This window comes from Hemibagrus wyckioides, linkage group LG01 (assembly GCF_019097595.1).
Source record: "Hemibagrus wyckioides isolate EC202008001 linkage group LG01, SWU_Hwy_1.0, whole genome shotgun sequence".
Lineage (NCBI taxonomy): Eukaryota > Metazoa > Chordata > Actinopteri > Siluriformes > Bagridae > Hemibagrus > Hemibagrus wyckioides.
Window position 1 is genome coordinate 25,613,060 of NC_080710.1, and position 12,323 is coordinate 25,625,382.

The 12,323-nt window shown below is 36.7% G+C and overlaps 1 protein-coding gene across 7 annotated transcripts in view; it reads left to right on the forward strand.

Moving 5' to 3' along the window:
- LOC131361698 (E3 ubiquitin-protein ligase HECW1) overlaps positions 1-12,323 on the forward strand; it is a 77,212-nt gene extending 64,889 nt beyond the window's left edge. For all 7 annotated transcript variants that reach the window (XM_058403178.1, XM_058403215.1, XM_058403188.1 and 4 more), the window contains 9 exons: positions 180-294; positions 424-537; positions 1,268-1,420; positions 2,019-2,117; positions 3,476-3,605; positions 3,736-3,882; positions 4,507-4,621; positions 5,320-5,518; positions 9,966-12,323. In XM_058403178.1, coding sequence (XP_058259161.1) covers positions 180-294; positions 424-537; positions 1,268-1,420; positions 2,019-2,117; positions 3,476-3,605; positions 3,736-3,882; positions 4,507-4,621; positions 5,320-5,518; positions 9,966-10,077 — 1,184 coding nt within the window. In that variant the 3' untranslated portion in view covers positions 10,078-12,323. The remainder of the gene's footprint in view (positions 1-179; positions 295-423; positions 538-1,267; positions 1,421-2,018; positions 2,118-3,475; positions 3,606-3,735; positions 3,883-4,506; positions 4,622-5,319; positions 5,519-9,965) is intronic.

The following is a 12,323-nucleotide window of genomic DNA, read 5'->3' on the forward strand; positions in this document are numbered from 1 at the left end:
AACCTGGCGAGAACAAAAGTGGGAGAACTAATTTTATTTACGAAAACTATAATTAAAGCTAGAACTTTGTTTGTGTCTGTTGACATTCCCGGCTCAGTTTGTACAGTGAATATTTTACAAGTAGGAATAATTTAATACAGGCACATAACCTAGAGCTAACAGTGTGTTTGCATTGGCAGGACTGCAGAGAGCCAGAGCACCTGCTCCCTATCGCAGGGACTTTGAAGCCAAACTGCGCAATTTTTATAGGAAGCTAGAAGCCAAGGGCTATGGCCAGGGGCCAGGAAAAATTAAGTATGTGTGTGTGTGTGTGTGTGTGTGTGTGTGGCATCAGGGTTATGTGCATGATGGTAACATTATAAATTTTAGCAGATCTAACCAGTTGCCCTCTGTCCTGACAAACATCTATCTGTCTTGTGAAAGGTTGATCATCAGAAGAGAGCACCTACTCGAAGGCACCTTTAATCATGTGATGGCATATTCACGCAAAGAGCTCCAGAGGAATAAACTATACATCACGTTTGTGGGAGAGGAAGGGTATGAATCGTGGCATTACAGCAGTTCCGCCGTAATATATACAGAGTGTTCCAGAGTTCACTATACATAGGGAAGATTATCACTTTTTAGCAAATGCAACTTTATTTAATAAATAAAACATCCTTTACATGTCTGCCATTTATTGGTCTCTCCAATTTTTGATGAACTTGTACTCAACATTTTCTTAGTCTGCAAAGGTCCTTCAGTTTCTTTTATGGAAATAAACTGCTTGATACAGTAGTTGTACATAAAGACATAGTGATACAAATGGACCCTGAAGGACTTGCACAGTAAATTATACCAAGATAACCCAGTATGCACCCAATTACTGTAACCATTTTTATACTTTAAACAGTGTAAAATGCATATAATAATCTAATTGGTTGTTACTATTTATGATGCAATAACCTTTAACTGCTACATGCAGTATTTAAAGTGACTCAGATTTCCAGCTCTTCTTTGTTTCTTAAGAGATTATAACAAATCCCCTGCAGTAAACATTGTTATATCAGCAACCAGTTTCATTTACATGAAAGATTTTATTCATAGAAATATACTGTGTGAAATTTCAGAAAAGTTTAGCAAATTAAAATACCCAACAAATATTTCAACTCAGTTTTCGTTTAAAGTATATCTTTGGTAGTATTATTGATATATCTTTATCCCATTAATAAAACATTTTATGCTTAGTTCTGGTCAGTAACTGTAACTGTTCATCTGTCTCATTTAGTCTGGACTATAGCGGGCCTTCGAGGGAGTTCTTCTTCCTGCTATCTCAGGAGCTTTTTAACCCATACTACGGCCTGTTTGAGTATTCAGCCAACGATACATACACCGTCCAGATCAGCCCCATGTCTGCCTTCGTAGAGAACCATTTAGAATGGTGTGTCATACCATATCCTCTCTCTCTCTCTCTCTCTCTCTCTCTCTCTCTTACTCACTCACTCTTTCTCCCTCTCTCTCTCTCTCTCTCTCTCTCTCTCTTACTCACTCACTCTTTATCTTTCTCTCTCTCTCTCTCTCTTTGTCTCACTCTCTGTCTCTCTCACTTTCTCACACTCTTTGTCTCTCATTTAGACTTTGATATCAAATTACGACTATCAAATTAAATGTCACGTTTCTTCAAGAAATTAGTGATTGAAAACAGAAATACTATGCTAGGTTTCTTACATTTATTTTGCTTTTCCTCTTTACTATTTGCCTTACAAAAAAGTTAGACAAGCCTATGTCTATTAATGTTCCTATATTGTGACTAATATGGGGAAAGACCCCTGATGGTAGATGACTACCTCTAGCTGACGTAATAGCAAGCCAGGAAATGCCTTAATATAATAGTGTATTAACCCTTTATATAATATAGATTACAGGTAAGAGCAAGCCAGTCAGATCGAAGTGTACCAAGTGCAGTACCTAAGTAAGTAAATTTGTATAAGAGCATTAAGTGAGGTAAGTGTGCTCACTAATGCTGTCCTGTTCTGCAGGTTCCGCTTCAGTGGACGTATTTTGGGCCTGGCACTGATTCATCAGTACCTACTGGATGCATTCTTCACCAGGCCCTTCTACAAGGCTCTGCTTCGACTGTGAGTCTTCTCCTTAGCACACATTAAGCATATCTATCTCACATGTTTTATGATTATCTCAATTATGATTTTGGTGCGGCATCTTGTGTGGCATAAAATTTAAAAAAAAGATGCCTTTATGTGTGTCAGAGGAAGTCCTTTGAAATTTGTTTGCTATCCTGTAATAGGTCATTTGATTGCAGCCCTACAATGCCGCGGGTGGGTCAAAAAAAAGAAAGAAATTAGGTTAAAATGGTGTTAAAAAACAATAATGTCACCTTTATCCTTTATGCAAAATTGATTAAAAATATTGTTCATTTTTTAAATATATAACCAAACTCTAAAATAAAATAATTTATCTTTAAATAATTTATTATTAAAATTTTATTTGTTTATTTGGCTTGTTAATTGGCAGGTTGTGGTACTCTTTTTTGGGAGATTATTTTTGTTTTCTTTATCGTCTCTTGTCTGATTAGATTACTGAACTAGCAAAATAGCTTGTTAAAAAAAGATGACAAAATATTTTTTACGATAAATGGACAGGAAAGGAAGTGTTTATCCTCAAGGCATCAAATTCCAATGTATCTCATCTGTTAAGAGCCCTACCACTACCATGGTACTAGTGAAAAGTAATAACATAAAGCACTGTTACCAAATAAAACATAAACTTTTTTAAAGGTCTTATTTGTAGACAGAGGTATTGTTAGACCCTTTTTACTGAGGAATAAGCCCCAGAAATTTTTTGCTGTGCAGATAGATTCTAATAAAGGTAGATTACAGTAGATAGGTCTGAAAATTGGTTTTCCTATTCACTGAATTTTATAATTCACATCATTTTTAATTATTTGATACATGAAGGCTGATTATAACAGCAGCTGAAGTGAAAGTATCCAGCGCATCCTCTTCATCTCATCCCCCTTCACATTTCAAACAATAATTCAGAATATGACATCGTAGCTGAGGATGAGGAGCTGTAACTACTGGGCTTATCACTGTGTTAATGAGTATTATGTGAATTTGTATTTAGTTTAATGAGGACATCCTGTGCTCCAGATCTAATTTGCCTTGGAAAAGATTTGATCAATAACATGAGCTTGTTCATTTTATAACACTTATAATCTTATTAGCTTGTTAATTTCTTGGAATTTTATCCTAGGGTCTTGTAAAATTCTTGGGGGGCCTTTGCTGAGGTGGTGCTCAAGCTCTAAAATCACCCCTGTTTATAGCCATGAATTAATTGTTAATGGGTCCACAGCTTTGTAAACAAGGGCCTTTAAACTGTATGTGAATACCCCTAGTCTAGATTAGCATTTAAACTACACTTTAATAGCAGTAGATTAACATGCATGCAAATATTGTTTGTGTTTTATTTTGTACAGAGCGACAGATCTGAGTGATTTAGAGTACTTGGATGAGGAGTTCCACCAGAGCCTGCAGTGGATGAAAGATAATGATATTACAGACATTCTGGACCTGACCTTCACTGTGAATGAGGAGGTCTTTGGACAGGTAACGCATGCATTAACCCAATTCAGTTATTGGTGTATCTGATTTAACATGAAAACAACTTCTATGACAAATGATCTCAGAATCTCAGAAATGTTCCACATCGCAATATAACAGTGCCTTACGTACACAGGTAACAGAGAGGGAGCTGAAGTCAGGAGGATCCAACATCCAAGTTACAGAGAAAAACAAGAAGGAGTACATTGAGAGAATGGCCAAGTGGAGGGTGGAGAGAGGGGTGGTGCAGCAGACAGAAGCATTGGTTCGGGGTTTCTATGAGGTACATTAACACATTGAAAACAAACCAACAGTTGACATTCCTGCAACAGTAGCAGAAACCAATATGAATCTTTAGCTATTTATTTTATATGGGTTAATATGCCATAATATGTTATTGTTGTTATTATTGTTGTCATCAAGTCCTCCATCCTGATTGGTCAGAACAGCAGCTTTCTCAGTAGGTCTTGCCGCAAGATAAATCAGAGGTTAATATAAATGCATTCTAGCAACTCACGCAGGCTTATAGCCTGGCTTATATGACAGACAATATATGTAAATGGATTTTTAAAAAAAACATGTAATTATATTATGTAGAGTCTGTAAAGAGATTTAGCTTCTTAAAAAGAAGCCTCCTCTATCAGTGCATTCCACGTGTAAAGCTTTACATTTTCTACCAGAGTAATATAACATGTTATTGGAAAATAACCCCAGTGCCCTATTCTGTCTTTGATAACTTTCCTGTAACAGTGTTCAGCATTATTATTTTTTTCTTTACTTAATAAATTAACAGACCCACATTAACCCAGGGACATCAGCTGTTAATAAAGAACCCTGACTGAAAAAATGAAAATACAATATCTTACATGTAGGAATGCATAACTGTACCAGATATGTTTTTGAACAGGTGGTAGATTCCCGTCTGGTGTCGGTTTTTGATGCTCGGGAGCTGGAGCTGGTCATTGCGGGAACAGCAGAAATTGACCTGAGTGACTGGAGGTCCAACACAGAGTATAGAGGAGGTGAGAGTGTATTGCTTTGATGAATATATTGGCATTGACACTTCAGAGCTGAAGCATACTCCTAAACTGTCATATACCATTGTTGTGCTCTGTCACAGTAGTTGGTCACCAAGAAAGGAACAGTCATTTAAATATTTAATTCATGTATGTCATGATTCAGCAGCAGGAGCTGTCAAAAAGCAGTGACACTGATATTTATCTTGTTGCACAGGCTCGGTTCTGTGAGCTGTTTATTTCCCGGCTAAATGTCAGCAGAAGCAGATGACATTCCATGCCAAAAATATTCGAAAACATCCATAACTCATTAACCTCCAAGAGTGCTGTGGTGGGATTGCCAAAACACTCATCTGGCCCTTATTACAGCGTGAGCTCTTAATTGCCCATGCTAATTATCTGCTCCATTTGAGCCATTTAACCCGCTTTTACTCAAGACATCTGCAGTCAATCAATCTAGAGTCCAACACACCTTGTCCAACCTTTGCTGCCAAAACAAGCCAGCTGTTTGTCTCACTCGTAGTTTATTGCCATAAGTGGAATTTTTGACATTGGTAATAAAAACCTCAGTGGTATTCTCTTGAACCTTGTGCCTCGGAGCTGGAATGACCACATTCGTTACTGTGACACCACTGCTAACCTTTCAAGTCCACATTAACACATTTCAATCATGAGCATGTTCTCTAATCAATGATTCCATCCAGGCTACCATGATGGACACATCGTGATTCGGTGGTTTTGGGCGGTGGTGGAGCACTTTAATAACGAGCAGAGGCTACGGCTGCTGCAGTTTGTGACGGGTACGTCCAGCGTGCCCTACGAGGGCTTCGCAGCCCTGCGTGGGAGCAATGGCCCACGCCGCTTCTGCATCGAGAAATGGGGCAAGATCACCTCTCTACCCAGGTATGACAAAACATTAATGCAAAAGTTCCTGGGGCTGTTATGAATTTTTCTGCAAGGTGTGTCTGCTAGATAGCGTTTTCGGATAAACCTTGTGTTTTGGGCTTCAACAACATTCCAGTGACTCAGAAACGCAGCTTTCAGATATGTCACCTTGCTGACAGTTAGCTGACAAAACCGGCTGTGGAAATGTATGCATTTTAAGGCATGTATTGTTACCATGAATGTTCATATTTGTGTGTGCTATTATGAGACCATATAAAGTATAGCTCTAGCTGACTTCAGTTAATTAGTTAATTATTCACATTAATAGTCAGGGGAAAAACAACAAGTTTCCATTATGAAATTGAAAAGCAAATTTGTTTACCTATTTCTATTTGCGTTGTTTATAAATAACATGGAACTATTGAGGGTAAAATAACAATATGCTTTTTTTATGCTTATTATTAAACTTAGATCATATGGAAGTTCCTGTAAATTAGCTGTTTCTGAAATGAGAACATCCAGTATTATAACAAAACACATAAATATAAACCTGTCACTCGTTATAGCCTGTTGTCCAAGCCATGATGCTGTAGAAAATCTACACTTCTGATTCACAAATTCAGATGCTTTGTTGTACAAAGTGCCTGATACCACAGCATGGGGAATTCTCGAATCTGATTGGTCAGGAGATATGCGTTATGTGCAATCGACAATCGTTCCTGCTGTATTAGGAATGTTAGGATTATTGTGTAGTCTTTTCTATAGCATCACACACAGCTCATACAGTGGGCATTTCATAGAAATGAAGACTAATAACGAATGTATTTTAAAACTTTAACAAAGAAAAAAGTAGAATCATTATTGTGGGTTTTTTGTTATACGTTTAACAGTTATGAAAGGAGTCTTAGGCATCAATTCTGAAAAAGTAACGGTGCTTTTCAAAGGAAAGTCTTTAAGGAAAGATTTTTAGGTTTTGAGAGAGAGAGAGAGAGAGAGAGAGAGAGAGAGAGAATGGTGAGAAATTAAGTGGTTATCTGTCACTGTTATAACGTAAGTGAGAACAGGAACTAACTTGTCTCCTTGACATTCTGTAAGATTAAATCTCACTATATATTGTAAATATGTTGACATAAATTAAACACTGTAATTGTTGGGCAATAGCTGTGGTATAAGAAGAATCACACACTTCAGGCCGCAAGGTTATATGAGAATAATACATTTTGGCATAATAACAGCTCTCTTCTTTGGAGCAAGCTGTATCCCACCACCCCAGCATGTATTATTTTCATATAACAGCCTGGTTTGTCATGATATTTCTTACATAATTGTCAGATAGAGCCATTTAAGCTCTCGGTTTCTAGAATAGTTTTGTACAATATCTCTTCAGATTTTCATATATCAGCAGTATGTGCAACAAGCGGCCGTTTTGTCTTCCATAAAATCACCCACTCACTCATACTCAATAACGTACAAATAGCTCTTAGCCCAGAGGTGTTTGAGTTGAGATTAAGTGTGTGATACATGCTGAATCACTCTCACATGTCCTCTCTAGCTGCAGGACAGTGTTCACTCACAGCATGATCACAGAAGCCCTTCACTCTGAAGCGCATTTTACATCTTTTGTAAATGTCCCGAATCAGTTTCTCGACCTGAAAGAAGAGAAACAGATTCACATTTCTCATTCTAACTCACAAAGTGCTGCTTCAGGTTAAAATTTGGGGGGGGGTTGTGGTGGGCGGCTGGTGGGGGGGCAAATTATATTGCTTTCTGAAGCTAAAGGTTATCTTCTCCTAGGCCATAAGAAATAGAAGTGCCACGTTTGATAGTGTATCCACAAATACAATTTATCTGAGTTAAGAAAAAAAAAACATTTTATAAATAATTTCCACTTAAACAATTAAAGGCAGAATGAATTAGAAAGAATAAGACTGTTTTTTTTATTACCTACAAATAGATATACACCTGTTAATTGTCAGCCTTTATGTAAAAATAAATAAATAAATTGAGTTTTCATACATGTAATATTCCCTGCACATACTGTATATCTAATAAAATGATCCATAGCATATTGTTTTGTTTTTGTGAATATTTTGAGTTAACTCAAACTATAACTATAATATATAAATATAGTTTCTATTTGGTGGTTGTTTTCCATTTGTTTGTTCCATTTGGTGCCACAACACACACACACACACACACACACCTCTTCCCGATAGCTGTCCATCGCCCAAGCAAGAAGTACCAGACTACTATTGGGAATAAGGAGCATATTCAACACATCACTGCCTACTCAAGTCATGCCAACCTCTTTACAAAATCCTTCATCTCAAGATATTCAAGGGATCAAAAGAAATTGAATTGATGTTTTGTTTATTGGCCTCATTCTTTGATGATTCCCTGGGAAAAATGAAGCGAGCCAGTCATTCATTCAGCGGAGACTCAAAGAAGCCGCTCTTATCACACTGTTTAGACTTTTAAATAAAGTTATCTGAGATGACAAAGTGTGTCATCCTAAAATTGCCCGTTTCAAAAGCTTTCACTGATGCATCTAAAGTTTCACCTTGAAATGTTTTTCACAGAGCCGCACCGACAAAAGGGAGAGGCGGCGGATCAAAAGCGAGCCACTGTCAGCAGTCGATGCTGCACTGAGTTCAGATTTCACTGTCACACACAGAACCCGACTTGCGTTTGGCATGGCATGGACGGGTGTCAGCAAAGACTGAGCTGAATCAGTGCAATATGAAGGAAAAGCTAGTTTCAGCTTTACATATTATCATTTAAAACGGCTGCGCTTTTTTCATGTTCAGCTTAATACACACCACTGTACAGCGCCTTGCATAAGTATTCACCCCCTTCAACTTTGCCACATTTTTCTAGAACCTGGATATGAAATAGACTTAACTGTCGTTGTATATCATGATTCAATACAGGTTCATGTATTGGTGAGATGAACAGTTTTGTTTCATTTTTTGTGAACTGCTGACAATATTTCTCCTAAATTCAAAATATATCTATTGTTATTTCGAGTGTATATTTAAAGGAAATGACAACACATCAAAATAACCCAAGATCATGCAGTATTTGCAGAGCTTTAATAAAACAAAGTGCAAATAATTTGTAAACAAATTGTGTTAATGCTTTGGCTAAATAACATTAAGAAATCAGTATTTGGTGGAATAACCCCAATCTGCATGTGTTTTGGCTCCATGCTCTCCACCAGTTTCTCACATTGCTGTTGGGGAACGTTATACCACTCTTTCTGCAAAAAAGCGAGCAGCTCAGCTTCGCTTGATGGTTTGTGACCATCCATCTTCCTCTTGATGACATTCCAGAGGTTTTCAATAGGGTTCAAATCTGGAGATTGGGCAGTGGTCTCTTATTTTTTTTTCCAGAGCAGTGTATACATATTTTGCCAAAATGAATTGTCTAGAATATAAAAGTTGAAATTATTTACAAATAAAATGTTTTTGCAAAAGTATTCACCCCTGTTATTGCAGATGTATTCACCTCTATTTTTTTTTGACCCCAAGAGATAATTACTGTGATCCAAATAGAGTTCCATCTCTCAGATCTCATCATAGTCCATTTGTTCAGTGACAGCTGGACATATTAGATCTAAAATCTAATTTCTATCCATAACCTAACAAAGAAAGGGTTAATTTGAGCATTAGATTATATCACAAGGGCTCACTGATGGCATAATAAGAACGATGTGTCATTTGTGATTGGACAGTGTGTGTTTAGTCTATATAAACAATGAATTTTAGTAGGGGAACAGGGGTATAAAGTATATAATCCATCTTGATTGAATCTACAGTCTGGGCTAGAAAGAAATCAGTTCACTTCTTCATACTATTCCGTGTATTTCTTATGCTTAGTTTGACAAAAATCCCAAATAATCCAACTTGTTGTTTGTTAACAGCAAATCACCTGATGTGGATACAAAAAATAAAAGCTTATACTGATGTCCATTCAACAATTCAGCAGCAGACTGAAACTATGAAGCACAGTCACATTACTCTGACACAGTAATCTTATGTCACTGTCCTCTCAAGCCAGGAGATACAGAGGAAAAAAGGAAAGTGGAGAAGGAAATACAGAGGGGAATATAGTTTTCCGAAATGATTTACAAATGAAAATGTTATTCCCTAAGTATTCATCCCCATTGTTATGAAACTACAGTGGAGCACCATCGCAACATCAGCATGGAAACTTTCAATACTGAGTCAATACTTATGCAAGCTGCTGTACATGCTAATAGCAATGATACAAAAACCTTTCTGAAAAGTGCTGATTTTATACACTCACTATTCCTCACATAACATGAGAAAGGATCTGAATATCTGTCTTTTTATATATAATTTTTAATGCACAAGAGAACTGATGCAGATCCTGCATTCCTGCATAAATTCACTTGCTTAACCCTTGACCTTGTGGTTTGTCCTCCCCCCTCATTTTCTCGCAGGGCTCACACATGCTTTAACCGCCTGGATTTGCCCCCGTACCCTTCGTACACCATGTTGTATGAGAAACTGCTGATCGCCGTGGAGGAGACAAGCACTTTTGGTCTGGAGTGACCGATCCATTGACTATATTTTTTAAAAAATACTGTGCTTTGACCTTCAAGAGACTGCTATTTTCTAATGAAATCCATCAAAGCATTCATCTGGGATTGTTTTTTTTTGTGTGTTTAACTGAAAGTGCATGAAGTATACATAATGGAAATATTGTACATATTGTATTATTATTATTATAATTATGCGGCTGAGGAAGGGAAATACAGTATTAGTACATAGTGAAAACCTGCATCCAGCCTACCAGGTAGTATATCTGACTGAATTCTCGTGCTAATGTTCATGTTACTAAGGAGGCGTTTTATGACCTTATCTTACTGATATGCTGTTATTGTGCATGAAGGATAAAGCTCACCTGACCAATGGCCTACATACTGTAAGAGGACGTGACATCTATTAACATCTTCAACTTACAGTCAAAGCTCTGTTAACATTCCCTCTATTTTTTATCACTCTAATTTAAAATGACCAGTTTATGAGTGAAAATGATTGACACTGAGATAACGGGAAGATGTACACACATAATCACTGTGATATGAATAACATCCAGAGCTCAGGTTCTATCACTAACACCTCTTCAGTGACCCGTTCAGCTGGATGTGATTTTAGATTGGAAAGATCAAATTTAATTTCTATCAATAGGCTCAACAAAGAAACTGTTCATTTGAGCAGGGAATTATATCACTGGGTTTCACTGATGGAATAATAAGAATATGGAGGACATTTATTACTCTCTCTCACACACAAACACACACACACACACACTTAAAGACAGCTAGGCTGCTGCATTCTAACCTATTTTAAGTTCATAATGACCTCAGAATATAAAACAGAAAAGGTGTAACCCTTTCACGTCATCTGTACTTTGATTGGATAGTGTGTGCTTAATCTATATGCAAAATTCATTTCAAGGGGAAAAGGGAATATAGAGTAAATCATCCACTTTGTTCACATTGCCTGAATCTACAGTCTGGGCTAGAAAGACATCAGCCTCAATTCTTTATAGCGTCCATACAATTTGCCTGTCTTATCAGTAATGCTGTAATGCTGGGTTCCACAAAAATCCCAAATAATACATCGTTTGAATAATCAGATGTGAATACTAAATATAAAATTATATACTGATGTCTATTCATGAGTTCAGCTAGCAGACTGAAATTCTAAAGCTCTGTCACAATTCTCTGTCAGAATCTCATGTCAGTGTCCTCTCACTCCAGGAGATATAGAGGTAAAAAGACAGCAGGATGATCTAGGTGATGTAAGGGAATTTACAGTATACCCAGATTAGCATCTTAAACGCTAATCTCTTCAGGATGCTCTGGTATTTCTGACTCCAAAATAACTTCTTGAGTGTTTTCACTTGAGCATTCTTTCAAGATAAGTGGTTCATCAGATGATTTTAGACGCACAGTGAAAGGCGTGATGTTATTGCTTTATTTCTCAATCGCGTCTTTCAAATGTTTCAACAATTTAAAATGTGCAAAGCCAAGAAAACAGATAAAACAGACGGAATATCACTCTGATACTAGTATTCATTATATGCCAAATTGCAAATATGCCAAACTGCAGGCCCAGGACTGGGGGAAAAAAATGGAATATGCAATGAACATAAGGAGCCTTGATAAAGCAGTGCATTTAATTAACATTGTTATTTTTCCTTTCCTCTGAGCTTTTGCCATTGTACCTCCATGATTATTTAGAGCAATGAACAATACTGAGACCACATAGATATCCATATTAACCCTTGTAGATATTGAGAACTAGAGATTTAATACAATTTCCAGTATGGCCTCTGATACTGAAATCGAATCTCTAGTATTTACCTGTAGGTATATACAGAACATATGCTTACTGTCTTAATATGTTTATTTTGTGCTTTCGGTTTCATATGATAATGATAATGCATTTATATATTTTTAGTTTCTTGGTTCATTTTTATTTTTTATTGTGCTGTTTTGTTTTGTTTTATTATTAGCATGAGTGGGATCAGATGACGGTGACTGATGGTAATGTGAATTGATGTCATTCATTACTTACAATGTTTCATAGTTTATTTCACTGGGTACACCTTGTGTTTATTTATTTCTTGTATTTTTTTGAAGGGACCATTAATAAATTACAGACGAGTTTTAATAACATTACACTAATGCCTATGATCTATTCCTGTAATGCACTGAATTATTGAAATGTGTAACTCACAACTATATTTAAATTGCGTTCCTCTAATAAAAAAGCTCTTTATAAATTAA